The sequence below is a fragment of the Piliocolobus tephrosceles genome, chromosome 4 (assembly GCF_002776525.5).
Source record: "Piliocolobus tephrosceles isolate RC106 chromosome 4, ASM277652v3, whole genome shotgun sequence".
Lineage (NCBI taxonomy): Eukaryota > Metazoa > Chordata > Mammalia > Primates > Cercopithecidae > Piliocolobus > Piliocolobus tephrosceles.
Genome location: NC_045437.1, coordinates 49,199,223 through 49,220,631, shown reverse-complemented (window position 1 = coordinate 49,220,631; position 21,409 = coordinate 49,199,223). Strand labels below are relative to the sequence as shown.

At 38.5% G+C, this 21,409-nt stretch overlaps 1 protein-coding gene across 1 annotated transcript in view; it reads left to right on the top strand.

The window, feature by feature from the left end:
• The window catches only part of BDP1 (B double prime 1, subunit of RNA polymerase III transcription initiation factor IIIB), a 117,162-nt gene extending 99,529 nt beyond the window's left edge, over positions 1-17,633 (top strand). Inside the window, exons 36-40 of the mRNA XM_026454425.1 lie at positions 1,178-1,382; positions 6,345-6,384; positions 9,428-9,683; positions 11,767-12,013; positions 14,580-17,633. Coding sequence (XP_026310210.1) covers positions 1,178-1,382; positions 6,345-6,384; positions 9,428-9,683; positions 11,767-12,013; positions 14,580-14,711 — 880 coding nt within the window. The 3' untranslated portion in view covers positions 14,712-17,633. The remainder of the gene's footprint in view (positions 1-1,177; positions 1,383-6,344; positions 6,385-9,427; positions 9,684-11,766; positions 12,014-14,579) is intronic.
• The last annotated feature ends 3,776 nt before the right edge of the window (positions 17,634-21,409 follow it).

The window sequence follows — 21,409 nt, the reverse complement described above, 5'->3', positions numbered from 1 at the left end:
GTTGAAGACCAGCCTGGCCAACATGGCAAAACTCCATCACTACTACAAATATAAAAATTAGCTGGGCACGGTGGCACCACCTGTAATCCCAGCTACTCAGGAGGCGGAGGCAGGAGAACCACTTGTACCCAGGAGGTGGAGGTTGCAGTGAGCTGAGATTGCACCACTGCACTCTAGCCTGGGTGATAGAGTGAGAAAAAAGAAAAAAGATCCTCCTGCGCCAGCCTTTCAAGTAGCTTCTCAGCTACAGGTGTGCACCACCGTACTTGGCTAATTTAAACATTTTTTTTTTTTTTTTGTAGAGGGTGGAGTCTTGCTCTGGTACCCAGGCTTGTCTCGAATTCCTGGCCTCATGCATTCCTCCCACTTTGGCCTCCCAAAGTGCTAAGATTACAGGCATGAGCCACTGTGTCCAGCTATTCTTGATACTCTTATTTTTTTTTTTTTTATTTTTTGATACTCTTATTTTAATTCTTTATTTTGGAAGTAAGTTGTATCTTAACCACCATTAATTAAGATAATTGTCCATAGTGTAGCATTAGAAATTGAAGACTTTTATATTTTTATTTTTGGAGACAAGAGTCTTGCTCTGTCACCCAAGTGGAGTGCAATGGTGTGATCTCAGCTCACTGTAACCTCCGCCTCCTGAGTTCAAGTGATTCTCGTGCCTAAGCCTCCCAAGTAGCTGGGACTATAGGTGTGTGCCACCACACCCGGCTAATATTTTGTGTTTTTAGTAGAGACGAGGTTTCACCATGTTGACCAGGCTGGTCTTAAACTCCTGACCTCAGGTAATACACCTGCCTTGGCCTCCCAAAGTGTTGGGATTACAGGCGTGAGCCACTGCGCCTGGACTAGAAGAAGGGACATTTTAGGTTAAATGTTTAACTTTACAATCAGGGAAGATACTATTAAATATTCAGATTTAATTCAATATTATGGAATTTAAGTTATAAGCCTTTAAGTATGAATGGAGCTCAAAACTATTAATAGCATTTTTGTGGCCATGGCCATGTATCTCTTTGTTAGTTTGGAGTTTTTTGGTTTTATTGGAATTTTCATTGGAATACCTCAGCCTTTAACCTTGTTATTAAAAGGATTTCTAGGATCATTAAAAAAAGAAAGTATTAAATAACTTCTAATTCAGTGATTTAATATGTGTTTCTTTTCTATGCAGTATTTGTTTACCAGCAACTTCAGTTGGTCAGAATGCCATGGGTTTATCTATTTCTGGAAGAGATAATTCTAAAAAGCCTCCTGATAATTTGGATCTTATATCTAGGAAGAGATTTCAATGCAGGCTTGATGAAAATGACCACATTCCTCCTGCCAAAAAATGTTTGCTCAGTTTAAGAGATGACTGTCAAGAATATACCTCTGAGGTAAGGTAGAATCGTTAAGTAAGATGGCCATATTGCAACAGATCTGTTTCTATTTTTTCCTTTATTCTCTTTAAACTTTTAGATATGTATAAAGTAAGTTCTGACATTTATCGTAAGTTATTCAAGTAAAACTGGTTTTGGATTATCACTTTTAACCAATGGTAAATGAAAATTGATGGAGAGTAATCAAGAAACTTATCCCCAGCTCTGTATTGGTGGCTAAAAATAAGACCAAAAGCATTATATATGTCTGGATCTTGGCTCTACCAACTAGTAGTTGGAACACCTTAGGCAAGATACTTCACCTGTCTCTCTGATCAGGTTTCCTAATGCGTAAAATGGTAATACTAGTATCATCATCATCATGCTTAAAGCTACCCATTACTTTTAGGGGTAAAACCATAGTGTTTAGTGCCCCGTATTGTCTTGCTGATTTTCGTCTCTAGTCTCATTTTGTGCCAGCTTCTGCCTCACTTTCTGGCCACATTGGCCATCTTTCAATTCCTTAAATGTCCCAGGACACTTCATTTGATGTACCTTCTGTGTGCAACATTCCCTTGAAAAACATACAAACTTCTTTAGTTCAGTCATTGCTGCCTCAGGGAAGTCCGGCCAGACCATGCAAATTCAATCACCAGCCTCTATGTTGTGGGTTTCCTAGTACCCTCTTATTTTTGTACTCACCTAGTACGCCTCATAATTTGTAACTACACTGTGGAAAAGACCATTTAAAATCTGTGTTCTCAAAGAGAAAGTTAAAGACCAATAGTTCTTGAGTAATAGTTGACAAAGAGCAAATGTACTTTTATATATTTGGTGAGTCAAAAAATGGCATATCCCAGAATTGTTTTATTTTCTCTTGTTATGGGTAAGATTGAACATCTTTTCATATGCTTAGGAGCCATGCCATGTATATTTCCTTTTCTATGAACTGACTTTTCCTTTACCCATTTTTCAATTAGATTATTGATCTTTTTCTTATAGAACTGGAAGAACTCTGTTATATCTGTCTGTGGTAATGAGGTGCAAATCTTTTTTCCCAGTTTGTCATTTGTCTCTTGACTCTGCTTTCTTTGTTGTTGTTTTCTCATGCAGAACTTTTGAATCAACTTTTTATATGAACATTTCCAGACATATTAAAAGATAGACTGGGTATAATATGTCCCCATGTGCCAGTCATCCAGTTTTAATAATTTATCAGCATTCCATGCAGACATTATTTTGTTTTGTTTTAAAAATATCCTTAATGACATGGACAAAAGACCATAGTACTTTACTAAGTACAAAACTAGGTCACCAGACTATGATATGCCATTTAAAAAATGATAGTTATACAATGGTGTGAATATGTAAGAAAAGTATAATGTCCATTGGGCTTATTTGTGATTTTTATTTTCTAAACGTTGTTTTTAGCATTTTAATCCTAAGTTCTAGTTTGATTGCACTGTGGTCTGAGAGACAGTTTGTTATAATTTCTGTTCTTTTATATTTGCTGAGGAGTGCTTTACTTCCAACTATGTGGTCAATTTTGGAATAAGTGTGACGTGCTGAGAAGAATGTATATTCTGTTGATTTGGGGTGGAGAGTTCTATAGATGGCTATTAGGTCCGCTTAGTGCAGAGCTGAGTTCAATTCCTGGATATCCTTGTTAACTTTCTGTCTCGTTGATCTGTCTAATGTTGACAGTGGGGTGTTAAAGTCTCCCATTATTATTGTGTGGGAGTCTAAGTCTCTTTGTAGGTTTCTAAGGACTTGCTTTATGAATCTGGGTGCTCCTGTATTGGGTGCATATATATTTAGGATAGTTAGCTCTTGTTGAATTGATCCTTTTACCATCATGTAATGGCCTTCTTTGTCTCTTCTGATCTTTATTGGTTTAAAGTCTGTTTTATCAGAGACTAGGATTGCAACCCCTGCCTTTTCTTCTTTTCCATTTGCTTGGTAGATCTTCCTCTATCCCTTTGTTTTGAGCCTATGTGTGTCTCTGCACATGAGATGGGTCTCCTGAATACAGCACACTGATGAATCTTGACTCTTTATCCAGTTTGCCAGTCTGTGTCTTTTAATTGGAGCATTTAGCCCATTTACATTTAAGGTTAATATTATTATGTGTGAATTTGATCCTGTCATTATGATGTTAGCTGGTTATTTTGCCCATTAGTTGATGCAGTTTCTTCCTAGCATCAATGGGCTTTACAGTTTGGCATGTTTTTGCAATGGCTGGTATCAGTTGTTTCTTTCCATGTTTAGTGCTTCCTTCAGGAGCTCTTGTAGGGCAGGCCTGGTGGTAACAGAATCTCTCAGCATTTGCTTGTCTGTAAAGGTTTTTATTTCTCCTTCACTTATGAAGTTTGAGTGGATATGAAATTCTGGGTTGAAAATTCATTTCTTTAAGAATGTTGAATATTGGCCTCCACTCTCTTCTGGCTTGTAGAGTTTCTGCTGAGAGATCTGCTGTTAGTCTGATGGGCTTCCCTTTGTGGGTAACCCGACCTTTCTCTGGCTGACCTTAACATTTTTTCCTTCATTTCAACTTTGCTAAATCTGACAATTATGTGTCTTGGAGTTGCTCTTCTCAAGGAGTATCGTTGTGGCATTCTCTGTATTTCCTGAATTTGAATGTTGGCCTGCCTTGCTAGATTGGGGAAGTTCTCCTGGATAATATCCTGAAGAGTGTTTTCTAACTTGGTTTCATTCTCCCTGTCACTTTCAGGTACACCAGTCAGATGTAGATTTGGTCTTTTCACATAGTCCCATATTTCTTGGCGGCTTTGTTCATTTCTTTTTACTCTCTTTTCTCTAAACTTCTCTTCTTGCATTTTAACAATTTTTTTAAAACTGCTTTTACCAGTTAAGTACCCTTTATTCGAAATGCTTAGGAAGTGTTTCAAGTTTCAGATTTTTTTGAATTTTGGAATAATTGCATTATACTTACAATTGTATTATACCTAACAGTTCCACATCCCAAACCTGAAAAGCCAAATTCTGCAATCTTCAATGAGCATTTCCTTTGAGTGTCATGTCAGCACTCAAAAAGTTTGGAATTTTGGAGCATTTCGGATTTTCAGCTTTGGGATGCTCAGCCTGTACAAAATTGTAGGATACACATACACTGTATTCAGATAGAAGACATTTTTTATTTTCTGTAATCAGATTTATCAGTCTTTTTGTGTATGGCTTCTGGAGATTATGTTATGCATTGGAAGTCCTTTGAGACTTCAAACAAATGTCCTAGTTAATGTTAATAATACTGATTTGTTGAGAATTTGATTTGGTGTAAGGAATAGGGCCAAGTTAATTTTCCTCATATGACTTTTACCATTTACTGAATAATTCATCTTGTTTCTGCTGATAGGAAATTCCATTTTAATCAGTAAGACAATAAATCTTCATGTTTGTTTGGATATATTCCTAAAACATACTTTTCTTTTATGGTGATTCATCTATTCGTTCTGGGGCCAGTGTCATCATACTGTTTGCATTTTTGTAGTTTTCTTTATTCTTTTTTTTTTTTTTTTTTTTTTTTTGAGACAGAGTTTAGCTCTTGTTGCCCAGGCTGGAGTGTAATGGCATGATCTCAGCTCACTGCAACCTCCATCTCCCAGATTCAAGTGATTCTCCTGCCTCAGCCTCCTGAGTAGCTGGGATTACAGCCATGCACCACCACGCCCAGCTAATTTTGTATTTTTAGTAGAGACAGGGTTTCTTCATGTTGGTCAGGCTGGTCTCGAACTCCTGACCTCAGGTGACCCACGTGCCTCGGTCTCCAAAAGTGCTGGGATATTACAAGCATGAGCCACCGAGCTTGGCTGAATTTTTGTAGCTTTATGATGCACTTTGGTATCTTATAGGGATAGTATCTCTCCCAAACTCATATAATTTTTTTCTTTTTTCAAGTTTCTCCTCATTACTTATATGTTCTCAAATTAATATGAATTTTAGAATTAACTTGTTTAGCTCTTTAAGAAAGACTTCTATTCATATTTGTATTTGAATCATAGTAACTTAGATTAATTTAGGGAAAATTAACAGCACAATTATAATATTGAATCTTCCTATTCAAAAACATGGTATGTCTTTCCATTTGTTTAAGTCTTGTTTTGTGTCTTTCTAATTTATGTTAAACTCTTCTTCATATAAATCTTACACATTTATTATAGGTTACCCCTATGAGTTTTATCTTTTCTGTTGCTATTATCGTTAAATTCTTTTCTGTTTAGAAAGCTTACTGAGTTCCCTCATCATATGCAGTAGTTTTTCAGTTGGTTCTCTTGGGTTTTGTAGGTAAACAGACCCTATCATCTGCAAATATAATTTTAATTCTTCTACTTTTTATAGTTCTAATTTTTTTGTAATTATAGTAGCTAATATAACTAAAAAGTAATATTAAAAAGTGGTCCCAATAGTGCACATCTTTTTTTTTTTTTTTCCGATTTTAATAGAAGAACTTCCTTTGTTTATTATGTGGGATGCTAGCTTTTAGATTGCAATAGTTATGTTTTATAGTGTTAAGAAAATGTCTATTCCATTTTGTAAGTTTTTTTCAAGAGTGAATATTATTGGGTACCTTTTCTGTAAATATAGATGATTTTTCTCCTCAGATCTATTGGTTTGTATTAGATTTCATAATGTCAGATCATCTTTGCATTCCTGAAACAAGCTCTACTTGATTGTGATGTAGTAGTCTTTTGATGTGCTGCTTGTACTATTTCTTTGATACTTTTGCACTGATATTGAAAGTGATTATAAAAGGCATTTAGCAGCTTTCTGTCTTCCAGTGGGCTCTGGAACACTTTCAAATAGTAGCAATATTTTTGCCATAAATGTTTAGTAGACTTCCTGTAAGAGCTTTTTGGGAGATAACATGGTTTCTTTACTTAAAGAAAAAAAGGAAATAAAATTAACTTCAGTTTTACTTGATAAGTAGATTTCTAAATTTTTTTGTAAATTTTTTTAAAACAGGTACACTCAAAGGAATTAACAAATGCTTTTGAAGAAACAGGTGAGATATATTTTAACATGATTGCATTTTGCTAAATACTCCTGATTATTTGGGATATACCTTGTTCAAATATGAGATTGAAACTGAGTATTACTTTTCTCTAAGAATAATACTTGTATTATCAGCACTTCTTTCCTGCAAAGGCCTTGGATTTGGCAGTTTGGTAGGCAAAAGAAGCTCTTTTCATCCTGTCATCAGTTGAAGACTATGTGGCTACAAGTATTTTCTATATAAGCTCAATAACTACATTTTAGGAGTTAGCTAAGTGTAATGGCTTTCCCCACCCCCCCACCCCGAAACAGGATCTCACTCTGTCATCCAGGCTGGAGTGCAGTGACACAATCACAGCTCACTGCAGCCTCCACCTCTCAGGCTCAAGTAATCCTCCCACCTCAGCTCCTAACTGGCTGGGACTACAGGCATGTGCCACTATGCCCAGCAAGTGTTTTTTATTTTTATTTTTTTTGAGATGGAGTCTTGCTCTGTTGCCCAGGCTGGAGTGCAGTGGCACGATCTCGGCTCACTGTAACCTCCACCTCCCGGGTTCACGCCATTCTCCTGCCTCAGTCTCCCTAGTAGCTGGGACTACAGGCGCCCCCACCACGCCAGGCTAATTTTTTGTATTTTTAGTAGAGACAGGGTTTTACCGTGTTAGCCAGGATGGTCTCAATCTCCTGACCTCGTGATCTGCCTGCCTCGGAATTTTTGTATTTTTTGTAGAGACAGAGTTTCGCCATGTTGCCCAGCCTGGTCTTGAATGTACTTTTGTAGAGATAGGGTTTTACCATGTTGCCCATGTTGGTCTTGAACTCCTGGCCTCAAGCAGTCTGCCTGCCCCAGCCTCCCAGAGTGCTGGGATCATAAGCATTAGCCACCACCCGTGGCCTATAATGGCATTCATAATAGGTTCTTTACCCGGAAAATTAGTTTTGTTCTCGAGATCTTTTCAGGCTTAAGCCACCTACGGAAGCTGAAAAGATCTTACAGTCTTCTATTTTTATGGGAATCTAAAATTTCTGTGGGGCATTAAACCATTAGGGTCTATTTCCCTCATGACTAAAGGCGCCAGTCACATTTATCTTGTGTTTTGTACAACTCTTTATTTTTCATTTCTTTTATGACATCATTTCTCTTTTCTCTCAAACTTAGGCTTATCATTCATACATATAGCCACTGCTTTACCATGACAATGGCACTCAGGAATAAAAATGTTGCTGATGGCATCTTACAAGAGTTAGAGTTACAAGATAGAAGGGTTTGATAACCTATGATGGTTCTGGTTCTTTAAAAACACTTAATAATGGGCCAGGCACAGGGGCTCATGCCTGTAATCCCAGCACTTTGGGAGGCCGAGGTGGGTGGATAACCTGAGGTCAGGAGTTCAAGACCAGCCTGGCCAACATGGCGAAACCCCATCTCTACTAAAAATACAAAAAGTTAGCCAGACGTGGTGGTGGGCATCTGTAATCCTAGCTACTTGGGAGGCTGAGGCAGGAAATTGCTTGAACCTGGGAGACGGAGGTTGCAGCGAGCCAAGATCATGCCACTGCACTCCAGCCTGGGTGACAGAGCAAAACTCTGTCTCAAAAAACAAACAAAAAATACTTGACTGAGCGTGGTGGCTTACGCCTGTAATCCCAGCACTTTGGGAGGCCGAGGCAGGTGGATGATCTGAGGTCAGGAGTTGGAGACCAGCCTGACCAACATGGCGAAACCTCCTGTCTGCTAAGAATGCAAAAATTAGCTGGGTGTGGTGGCAGGCACCTGTAATCCCAGCTACTCGGCAGGCTGAGGCAGGAGAATCACTTGAACCTGTGAGGCAGAGGTTGCGGTGAGCTGAGATTACGCCATTGCACTCCAGCCTGGGCAACAAGAGCGAAACTCTGTCTCAAAAACAAAACAAAACAAAAAAACCCACACATTTAATGGGCCGAGCACAGTGACTGACTCACACCTGTAATCCCAGCACTTTGGGAGGCCAAGGTAAGTGGGTCACTTGAGGTCAGGAGTTTGGGAGCAGCCTGGACAACATGGTGAAACACTGTCTCTACTAAAAATACAAACATTAGTTAGACGTGGTGGTGCATGCCTGTAATCCCAGCTACTCGGGAGGCTAAGGCGAGAGAATTGCTTGAACCTGGGGGAGGCAGAGGTTGCAGTGAACCGAGATCACGTCAGTGCACTCCAGCCTGGGCGACAGAGCAAGACTCTGTTTCAAAAAAACAAAAACAAAAAAACTCTTGTAATGTTAATACAGTCTTAGACTTAATTGTCCCAACTTTGACTGTGAAACTGTAATATGGTTACAGTTTACAGCCTCTAGAGATGTTCTAAGATTGCTCCCATCCATCTGCTCTCCAATAAAAGCATTAAGCAAACTACAATACAGTGAAGTGTTAGTGAATTTGTTATATGCTCTCTTTAATTAGGTTGTTTCTTTTAGCAGGTATACTTATCAACTTCATTCTCCCTTCACAGAGTTAAAGCGCTCTCTTTGAGAACAAGGCCTTAGCTATACTAAGGGAAAACAGGTTTTTTATTGAGTAAGAAAGCTTTAGTTATTTTGTCCTAATCCTTGGCTACTTTGGTTTTGTCTGCTGTTTAGTTGAGGAAAGAGAATTCTTTAGCTAAACTTGAGTATTTGAGACTCTGTAGGTTTTACTTTTCAGGAGACCACAGGTACTTGAGTTACCACCTATATTTTGGATTGGTTTGGTTTCTAATTTTAGAAATTTTAACAAACCTTAGATTTTTTAGAAAGTAATCACTCCCGTTGTGATTGCTCAAGAAATATTTCTGGGAAAAGATTTTCTAGGCCAAAATATATTGATATAACTATTTTGTTTCTGAATGCAGAAGCTGTTAGCATGCCTTTTAACCAATTATAATAATAATCCAGATAACTCCACTAATGATAATTTAGCTTACTCTTATTAGGGTAGGTTTATTATAGAATACCATGGGTTTTTTTGTCAAATTTTGGGATTACATGGAATGTATTAACATCAATATCCTTGCTTTTCATTTGCTCTTTTTTTTGAAGGGGTGTCTCACAAAGGACAAGATATTTTTCCTACCTCGGGAAGCACACTGACAACTCCAGAACCTCAAAGACAGCAAGTTGAACCAGCTTTTCAGAGTAGAGGATCTAGATCTCCTGATGCATGCATAGACAAGAATGTACCTCAGTTACCTCAGGATGAAATGATTGTGTCTGATAAGGAAGAAAGAACTGATGCTGCTCCTAAGTCTGAGCAAATGGATAGCAGAACATCATCTTCTAAAGCCCCACTATCCAGGTACCATGAAAACATATTTAATAAGTGTTGTGCTCTCTGTCTTAATAAATATAACCTATACAGAACAGATATATACATATATCGAGATTAGATCCAGTACTAAGGATGGTGTTTAATAAACATATTCCTCCATCAGTAATATAAAGGAAGAAGTTTCAGCCAAGGAAATACAGTAATATTGCAGATACACATTTTGTACAATAAGAGCTTAAATTTAAGTGCTGAAACTTTGTTTTAGATAGAAAATCTTTAGAATGTTTTATACACTTATTTTTTTAGATTGTTCATGGTTATTTTGATCATTACATATTCATTACATTACATATTCTACCATGTGCAGTAGCTACTAATGCACATATATATGGATGCTGACATCAGACATTGTTTTATTGAAGTCTCAAATAATGTGTCAGTTTTCTCCCTTGTGACAAACCAAAGAGGTAAACTATGGCTTTCTCTCCATAAGAATGAGTGTTGGAATTTAAGCAAAAGCCAACTTCTCTCACATTTTTCTCATATTCTAGAAGCAATGGTTATCAATAATTATTGGCTTGTCAGCAGCATCCGGAAGATAACGTGGTGTTGCTGAATTGAAGGAGGTGGGGGAACATGCAGTAGTCTCCACTAAGGGGAAGGGTTGGAGGAAAGGACACATGTAGCTTAAAAGACATACTTAATAGATCTGTTGTTTTTGTTATCTAAATTATTGAAAGTGAAGCTCAGTAGTATCTCTTCTGGCCTTAGAGATGTGCTGAAAATAGAATGAGGCCCAGGTACCGTGGCATATGCCTGTAATCCCAGCTACCCAGGAGGCTGAGGCCGGAGTTTGAGATTGCAGTGAGCTATGATTGTGCCTGCGAATAGCCACTGCACTCCAGCCTGGGCAACATAGCCAGACCGGTCTCTGAAAACAGAAAAAAAAAGGCTGGGTGTGGTGGCTTATGCCTGTAATCCCAGCACTTTGAGAGGCTGAGGTGGGCGGATCACCTGAGGTTGGGAGTTCCAGACCAGCCTAACCAACATGGAGAAGCCCCATCTCTACTAAAAATACAAAATTAGCTAGGCATGGTGGCACATGCCTATAATCCCAGCCACTCAGGAGGCTGAGGCAGGAGAATCGTTGAACTCAGGAGGTGGAGGTTGTGGTGAGCCGAGATGGCGCCATTGCACTCCAGCCTGGGTAACAAGCGAAACTCTGTCTCAAGAAAACAAAAAGAAAGAAAAAATAAATAAAACGAGGGAACCATCATGAGAGCTGGGATTAAAACAGGTTGAGAAGCAGTGTTCTAGAACAGAAGTCAGCATTTTTTGTAAAATGGCATTTGTACATATTTTAGGCTTTGTGAGCCATATGGTCTCTGTTAACAGCTATTCAACTCTGCAATTACAGCACAAAAGCAACCACAGACCATATGTAAACAGATGAACATAGCTGTGTTCCAGTAAAACGTACTCACAGAATTGGGTTGGGGACTGCATATGGCCTGTAGAGCATACTGTGCTAACCACTGTTCCACAGCTTTGCTACTCAAAGCGTAGTCCTGACAACAGCAGTATGGACATCATTTGAGAACACTTGTTAAAATGCAGAACTCAGGCCATGCCCACTACCACCTGTGCCAATCTTCTTTTTAATAAGATCACCAAGTGATTTGAATGCCAGAGATGTTCTAGAGACCAGGTAATCCTGCTAATTTTGTGCAAGCTGTTCTTGAGCTCCTAGCCTTAAGCGGTCCTCCCACCTTAGCCTTGCGAAGCAGAAGCAGTTATTAAGGATGTGTCTTGGCCGGGCGCAGTGGCTCACACCTGTAATCCCAGCACTTTGGGAGGCTGAGGTGGGCAGATCACGAGGTCAGGAGTTTGAGACCAGCATGACCAACATGGTGAAACTCCGTCTCTACTACAGCTCCTTGGGAGACTGAGGCAGGAGAATATCTTGGACCCGGGAGGTGGAGGTTGCAGTGAGTCGAGATCGTGTCACTGCACTCCAGCCTGGGTGACTGAGACTCAAAAAAAAAAAAAAAAAAACAAAGGAATGTGTCTTCCTGGATATTCTTGAATATCTTTACATTTGTATTTCTAGACCTGGCAGAAGACCCCTGGGATTTTTATCTTTAATATGTTCAAAGAATAGTTTGGAGTCTGACGAACCTATGCAGGTCCATAGTAAGAAACGCCTAAAACCTCTTATACCTGCATTAAGACAGAAATTGAAAAGATCTAATCCATTCAATGAAAGCCAGAAAAAAAATCAAGATTCCTCTGATCCGCTTCCATCTCCAAGTGTTATTAATACTCAATCTAAGAATATTAGCAGCTCAGCAACTCAGGTATGTGATAACTACTGTATTTTATTGTTTGTATGAGATGGGTTGGATATGAGATTCGACTAGGGAAAACATAGTAATTTGTTATTTTTATTTGATGTCAGAAATTATTTTAGGGCAACTCCCATCCTTCTCTCCATCGTGTTCCTCCGTAATGGAAGAAGAAAAGGTGTTGAGTCAGGAAGTTACAGTTAGGTTAGTACAGAGTGGTTGAACTAACCATAAATGGACACTTAATAGCCATTCCTTTAATCTAGAGACCCTTCTGACTTGTGGAAGCAAAAGGAAGCAGTGCTGACACCCACAAGAATTTAAGGAACTGTAAAACTAGAATTTGTTCACATGTTTCATTTCTATGTCTCCTGAAGCTATCCAATGGCAAGTATTGGGATGGAAAAATCTGTAAACCTGTATCAAAGACTTTGTAAAAATATTGGGGTGACTTAAGATCTCAACAAAGAAAAGGCTGGTGAGCATCTATTGAATAGCATGAGCCTTTGAAAGGGGTACTTTTGTAAAGAATATCTTTAAACTTTTTTAAACATTTTGTATTATTTGTTGGAATTATTTTCTGAGATCATAGATTTTATCAGTCTTGCTTATCATTGCCAAAGTTGTGAGTTTTCTTGTTGTTGTTTTGTTTTGAGACAGAGTCTCACTCACTCTGTCACCCAGGCTGTAGTGCAGTGGCGTGATCTTGGCTTATTGCAACCTGCGTCTCCTGGGTTCAAGTGATTCTCCTGTCTCAGCCTCTCAAGTAGCTGAGATTACAGATGCATGCCACAACACCCAGCTAAGTTTTGTATCTTTAGTAGAGACGGGATTTCGCCATGTTGGCCAGGCTGGTCTCAAATGCCTGACCTCAAGCCATCTGCCCGCCTCGGCCTTCCAAAGTGTTGGAATTACAGGCATGAGCCACTGTGCCTGGCCTGTAGTAGTTCTTACTATATTCAGGGAAAAAGGCCCTTTGTGATAAAGACTGCAATTTTTTTTTTCTCTGTATGTCATTTGTCTTTTGATTTTGTGTATGGTGGTTTTTGCCAAGCAGACATTTTTTATTTCTGTTTAGATTAATTTGTCAATGTTTTATAGCTTTCTGCTTTCAGGTAGTTTAAAAAGGTACTCTTCCCAGCTGGGTGCAGTGGCTCACGCCTGTAATCCCAGCACTTTGGGAGGCCAAGGCGGGCGGATCACCTGAGGTGAGGAGTTCAAAACCAGCCTGGCCAACATGGCAAAACTCCGTCTCTATCAAAAATACAAAATTTAGTCAGGCATAGTGGCATGCGCCTGTAGTCCCAGCTACTCGGGAGGCTGAGCTAAGAGAATTGCTTGAACCTAGGAGTTGGAGGTTGCAGTGAGCTGAGATCATCCCATTGCACTCCAGCCTGGCTTTGTCTTGAAATAAATAAATAAATAAAAAGATACCTTCCCCACCTACCTCCGTCCAGAATTATAAAAGTGTTTTTCCATGGCATTTTTTACAGTAGAGTTTTTTAAAAAATACTTTTATATTTAAATCTTTTGATCCATCTAGAATTTGTTTTGGTAAGCTATAGGTCTGACTTTTTTCCCCCTGAGATGGTTATATAGTTGTCCAACATCATTTATTTAATAATACAATAACTGTTTCTGATATAGCACTTTTATCAGATGCTAAGTTTCCATATATATTGGGGTTACTTCTAGTCTTCTGTTTCATTGATAAATCTGTCATTCCCATGCCAATACCATGCTGTCTTAATTTGTTTATAGATTTGTAAGTATGCTAATTTCTGATAAGGTATCTTTGATATGTTATCTTTAGGTGCTGTTTTGTTTCATGGGTCTATTTTTTTTTTTTTTTTTTTTAATGTGACAGTGTCTCACTCTGTCGCCCAGGCTGTAGTGCAGTGGCCAGATCTCAGCTCACTGCAAGCTCCGCCTCCTGGGTTTACACCATTCTCCTGCCTCAGCCTCCCAAGTAGCTGCGACTACAGGCACCCACCACCTCGCCTGGCTAGTTTTTTGTATTTTTTAGTAGGGACAGGGTTTCACCGTGTTAGCCAGGATGGTCTCGATCTCCTGACCTCGTGATCCGCCCGTCTTGGCCTCCCAAAGTGCTGGGATTACAGGCTTGAGCCACCGCGCCCAGCCGGGTCTGTCTATTCTTATGCAACTAATTGAAGTATTTTTACTTTAATCATTTAGTGACGGATTTAACTGTATTTTTCTTTATTAAAATTGTTCATGGAAATTAGGATGAAGTAATGGACTATGGGTACACTATGATTTACCTAATTATATCTAGTGTGGTATATTTAGTTGCTTCCAATTTTATTATAACTAATGCTACAAAGGTTATCTTAGTCATAAAACTCTTACTACATTTAGGATTATTTACTCAATGTAACAGCATAGAAATGAAATTTTTGGGTCAGTGATTGTGAACCTATTTAAAGCTCAGTATTTATTGCCACATTGCTTTCCAAACAGATCATATCAATTTAGACTGCTATACACACACACACACACACATATATATGTAAATGTATTACAGTTTTATTTTACTTTATTTTTATTACCTTTTTAGGTTTCTTGTGATCAGCCCTTACTGAAAGAAGGACATAAAAGTGCCCAAAAGCGGGCCCTTCAAGGGGAGCCAACCACAGTCTCTGAATATTTCTTCAATGATATCTTCATTGAAGTGGATGAAACAGAATAAAACAGTCTTTTGTCTTTTTCTTTTTTAAATTAGGTCTAGGATTTCCAGAGTCAATTACATCACCAAAACAGTATTTAGAGCAAAATATCACTGTCTATTTTTCTTTAGGTTGATTTTGAATATTTAATGAGCTTGATTTGAAGCTTTTATAATCAGTGGAAAACATTTCTGAGGTTCCTCTCATTCTGATTGATTCAGCGTTTTGCAAATAGCAAGCAATTAAGACTGCTTTCTCAGACAGATGTTGTTTACATTTTGACTCTTCCTGTGCTAAGCACACATGGACATTTGGGAATGTTGTGGATATATGTCTCTGTATGAATTGCAGTGCAGATAGATTTGGGGGTTAATTGTATCGTATTTAACATTTAGCAACTTCTTTTGTGAAGATTTTTTATTTTTAGGGGGAGACGATGAAGGATGAAGCCTTTTCCGTTGCTTCTATGTACAGTCATGTATCACATAATAATGTTTAAGTCAACGATGGACCACATATATGACAGTGGTCCCATATAATTAAAATGGAGATAAAAAATTCCTATCAACTAGTGACATTATAGCCATCATAACACAGTGCGTTGCTTTTTTATGTTTAGATATGTTTAGATACACAAATACTACTATTGTGTTACAACTGCCTACAGTGTTCAGCATAGTAACACATTGTAGAGGTTTGTAGCCTAGGATCTCTAAGATATACCACATAGCCTCGGTCTGTAGGGTGTGTCGCAGTCTATACCATCTCAGTGTTTGTAAGTACACTCTGTGTTGTTCCACACAAGATCACCTAACAAGGCATTTCTTAGAACATACAGTTAAGGGACACGTGACTATATGTGAAAACAAATTGTCAAACTTCACTTTAGGATGGTAAATGTTAAAGAACTTTTCTATTATCAGCTGTTTGTCTGACTAAAAAATACATATTTTTCTAATTCATGGTGATGTAACATTAGTCCTCATTGAAAAACTAGTATTTAAACATAATTATTTATAAAGATGACACATCAAAGAGCTTATTTATTTTTAAATTTTTTATTTAAAAGGATATTCAGTTTTAGCTATTTTCACCCTTCAGATTGTAGATAAGGAAGGCATTAACAAATTTATGTTTGTCTCCTTTTTCTCTTTAATTTTAAAGATATTTGAAATGCTATAACTAAAAATGTTTGGTGTATATGTTTTGAATACCTTTGTTCCCTCAGTTTAGTATATTGACTTTGTACTGTGAATTTTTCTGTTTTTCTTCTTTCTTGGATAATCTCAGGATTTTCATGAGGGTAGGGGGAACTCAATCCACTTTGTTTATTAGACAGAATTTCCATACAAAGTTCAATCTCCTTGATACACACACAGACATATATTAGTTTTTAAAAAGCCAACTTCTTCATAGTTTTTTCTCGATTCTCAAGGAACACTTAGATCTTTAAGCGTGGAACATAATAGTGATGTTAAAAACAGAGAAAATAAGACTTTATAAACTTAATGATTATCATCAATATGAATTTAAGATTTGTTTTAATTTCAAGATTTAATGATTTACATATGTAATTCTATTATCTACCCAAGCAGATCTGTAGTAGTTCCAGTTAGACTTCTCAAACAGCAAATTTATCCTGATTTTATTTGAAAAGCCTCTTGGAATGATAATATAGTAGCTCAGGAATTGGAAACTTTCTGCAAACTATTTTGGGTTTGCAGGCCAGATGGTCTCTGTGGCAGCTACTCAGCTCTGCAATTTCAGTGTGAAAGAAGCCATAGACAGTACTTGAATGAAGGACTGTGGCTGGATTGGCCTTCATTTGACCCCTGCATTAGGCCCCAAATTTTCTTACCCTGAGGTGCTGATACCTGTATGTATGAGTTATTTGTCACTAAAGTTATGAGTTGTGCCTAAAAGTTAAAACTGTTGATTGTATTATATAATGATCAGTATTTCAATTGGGAAGATATTTTAGAGTCTAGATAATTATGTTTGTATATTGAAAAAACAGTGGCCAGTTTTTAAGTTCCTTAATAGAAGAGAATTATGTCTCAGCAGGTATAACAGTAATGCTAATTTATTGAAACTACTGCTGTTAGAGCACTTCTTATTCATTGTCTTTTAGTAAAATTTATGGCATAACATTTTGTCAGAGAGGAGGCTATATAATTTGGAGTGGAAATTGTAAGTAGGCATTTATTTCATGATTGATATGTCACAGAAATTATGGTAGTAAATCACATTGCTATTTTAATACCCTGTTTAGGTAAGTTTTTAAAACTCATATTCTGAAAAGATTTCATTCTCTTAGTGTTAGTTTGGGAGTTAGATTGCCATGATTAAACTATTATTTATCCTTGTGTAATATAATTTTTAACCTTAACATCTATCTCTTTTTAATCTATAATCTAGTTTTATGGAAGATGGAATTTCTTACTATATAAAGAGTACAAAGACTCATTGTATTAGAGAATCAAGTCAGCCAGCTAAATTATCCTACTGTTATATCCTTAAACCTGATTTTGGAAAAGAGAAAGTTAATCAGTGTATTTACCTTACATGGTGGAAAGAACTATGTTAGGTCTGATTCATGTAAAGAAGATGTTGCAAAGAATTTATTTCACAAATCTTAAAGGAGATGTGAGTAAAAGTTTTTATCTTTTCTTGACTTTTTCTCCTGAACACTTATGTCTTAGCAAGTGGTCAGCATGAGGGTTTGAACACCTAATTGTTGGTAAATGGTTGAGGCATGACAAAAATACTAATATCCACTGTTTATCATCATGTTATTTGAAACAAAAGTGACCATGTATACTATCTTGCTTGAAGAAGTCTTTGACAGAAAAAGCAATATCATGTCATTTATAAATTTTCTTGTTCTAAAGAAAGCAGTTGTATGTATATATGAATTATGTAAATAAAAGTTATTTTATACCATTTCTGTTGTGTCTTTTTAAGATGACTAAATAAAGAATTGGCTGGGTATCGTGGCTTACACCTGTAATCCCAGCACTTTGGGAGGCCGAGGTAGGAGGATTGCTTGAGCCCAGGAGTTCAAGACCAGCCTGGGCAACATAATGAGACCTCATCTCTACAAAAAAATTAAAAATCAGCCAACTGTGGTGGGGTGTGCTTTTGGTCCCAGTTACTCAGGAGGCTGGCATGAGAAGATCGCTTGAGCCCAGGAGGAGGTTGAGGCTGCCGTGAGCTGTGATCGGCCCATCACACTCCAGCCTAGATGACAGAAGACGAGCCTGTCTTCGTGGGGAGGAGAAAAGTTTTTGACAGGTGTGCATATCCTTAATTTCAAAGCTGTAGGAGTCTGCAATGTGATTGTCCTAATAGTATTTGGAAGAGACTTCACACAGCATCTCTGTTTGCTACATCATCGCATCCTGAATCTGCTGGAGAGTCCTGTCTTACATTGGGTTTCACTAACAATCGGCAGTCTTATGGGTTACCCAGGAAATCGGTTGGGGTGGTATTCCCAAATATATTTTATCTCAAATTCAAAGGGCCTCTTCGAACATTGTTGCTTCTGTCGTCATGATGGCCAGTGCAAGGTGCAGAATCTTGTCTCCCTCTCCCTACTGCCTTTGTTTAAGAGACGGGGACTCACTTTGTCGCCCAGCCTGGAGTGTGGTGGCGTGATCATAGCTCACTGCAGCCTCGAACTTCTGGGTGCAAGTAATCCTCCCAGACAGGTGAGCCATCATGCCTCGGTAGCTTGTTTCTTCCCTTTAAAAATAGATCCCATGTCCTCAGACCACTAGACTCTTAGGAGATTCGCCTTTGTGACAGGCTCCTGAACTTTAGCAGGATTTACCTTCCCAACCTCTTACATACGTATGTCTTCCTAAGACATCTAACTGCTTGCTAAGTCCTGCATTCCAGCTCCAGTTAGCATAATGTTATCCATGTCACATTTCATTTTTTGTCAAAAATCAAGAAAATACAAGTCTCTCCAGATATTTTCTGAAAGAAAATGAGGGTATTCATATCACTTTGAAGTAAGTAAAATCAGTTGTCCCTGCCACATAAAAATGCAGGTTCTTTTGATTTTTCTTACCGGAATGGAAAAGGTTGCATTTTTTTTTCATGCCACTGGCTTTATTCCAGGTATTAGGAGTTGTGTTGATTTGGTCTAATAAAGGTACCAATCTTGAACTGCAGCTGTGATTAACATCATCATTTGTTAAATCTATGATAACTTAGTGTCATTCCCCAAGACCAGTGGTTCCCAAACTTTATTGCACATCAGACTCGCCTGGGAAGCTTTAAAAAGTTTCTATGTCCGAGTTCTATCCCCTATTTTTAATCAGTGTCGGTGCAGTGGCTCATGCCTGTTATCCCAGCATTTTGGGAGGCTGAGGCGAGACATAGCGAGACCTCATCTCTACAAACAAAACAAAAACTAGCAGAGCATGGTGGTGTGTGTCTGTGGTCCCAGCTACTGGAGAGGCTGAGGCAGGAAGATTGCTTGAGCCCAGGAGCTCAGGGTTGCAGTGAGGTATGATCACGCCAGCCTCGGTCACAGAGTGAGACCCTGTTGCTAAAAAACATTAAAAATACAATAGAAGAAAAGATCTATCAAAGGCAGATCAGTAAGCAAGGTCTTTGTGGGGCAGTTGTCGACCTCACCAAGACATCTGAACATACTCAGTTTTCAGTAGAAGAACTTAAAAATTTGTTCACATTACATGAAAGTTCAGATTGTGTTACTCATGACCTGCTTGACTGTGAGTGTACAGGAGAAGTTCATACACGTGATTCGTTGGAAAAATTCGTTGTCTCTAGAGATTGTCAACTTGGTCCACGTCACCAGAAATCTAACTCCCCGAAACCTCTTTCTATGTCCCAGCTGAAGCAATGGAAACATTTTTCTGGAGATCATTTAAATCTTACAGATCCTTTTCTTGAAAGAATAACAGAAAATGTGTCATTCATTTTTCAGAATATAACCACTCAAGCTACTGGCACATAATGAAAGATTACTTCATGACATTCCATTGCTCTTCTTTTGAAAATTAGTATAGTAATTAAATGTACTTTTTGAAAATTAATAGAATTATTTAAATTACAATGTGTGTTGCAAAATATATCACTTTTGATACAACAGTCAAAATTGAGTGGTTTAAGTTTTTGTAAATATTAAATGTTTAAATGAAAAATTAAAAAAAATAATAATAATAGGGCCAGGCACAGTGGCTCATACCTGTAATCTTAGCACTTTGGGAAGCCGAGATGGGAGGATCACTTGAGCCGAGGACTTTGAGACCAACCTGGGCAGCATGGCAAAATCCCTTGTCTACTAAAAATGCAAAAATCAGCCAGGCGTGCTGGCGCGTGCCTGTGGTCCCAGCTACTGGAGAGGCTGAGGTGGGAGGATCACTGGAGCCCGGAGGTGGAGGTTGCAGTGCGCTGAGATTGTGCCACTACTCCAGCGTGGGTGACAGGGAGATCCTGTCTCAAAGTAATTAGAAAACACACGCACACATCGCAGTGCCTGGGGATGGACGTCAGCCATCACCATTTAAAAAGAAATCTGCAAGTGATTCTAAGGTGCAACACCAACACCACACAAAACAACAACAAAAGTGAAACATTGTTCGGGACCCGTCTGACTTTAACAACTGGCCAAGCTGGTGAGTCAAATGGAAATGTAGTAGGAATCAACAGATCCCACTCACTATGTGGGTCAGAGAATGGGGGTGGTTTAAACCTTCTATTTGGCCCTTCTTTAATGCCTTATCTCATGGGTTAAGGAAACAGTGTGATGACTCTGCTGTATCCTACTTCTATACATTCTGGGACTGAGGAAATAATTACAGGATAGGCTCCTGTGAGAAGTCAGACCAAGAATCCATCTTTCATGCAACCTTCATTAGCCTTCACTCTGAAAACCGGATCATAGAGGCTTTTCAGCTCTCTGGAAATCAGTATATTTCAGAGTCACTATCTTCATAACCGTGAAATAGCTGAGTATTTCTGATTCCCCAGTGCAAAGTCCCTGATGAATAACCGTAGTTCTATCTGCCGAAGGCTTGGGGAAAGATTAATGGTATACCCATGAAGCCACAATTACAAAATCCTTCCTCAGGGGCTCCCATCCGCCCCCTCAGTGCAGGGACTTTGGGTCTATAACCTGATTTATTTAGTCTGGAAACTGGGTATGAGGCTGTCTCCACTATGGAGACTTGAGTTTGATTCTTGCACAACTAAACCTAGAATTGTTTTGTCTATAGGTGTCATGCAACACTTTAGAAGGCTGTCAGTCTGTTTAACAGGAACCTTGGGGTCAATTAGCCATCATCACAGATCCCCACATGTAAAAATACACTATGTCAATCCTTTGCTATGGCTTATTATAGTAATTGTGGCCACCTGGTCTAAAACAGTTTGGCATTGCTGCCTGGCTTCTTCTAGTATTCCCACTGAGGTCAAGGGACCTAATTCCTTGGCAGTACCTCTCACCATCATCTCCAGCCTGCAAAGGACAGCCATCGTAGTGGCTGCATCAGCTTTTCGAAGAGGCTGATGCTTCTGTTACCAAGACTTTAAAGAAAAGAGTGTCCTCCAGGCCCTCTTTGGAGTTATGGTTAGGGGGTGTCTGAAAAAGATGTACAGTCCCCCTTTATCTACAGGTTCCATATCCTGAGATTCAACCCACCAAGGATCAGAAATATTTGAAAAATAAAACATAAAAAAAAAGCTA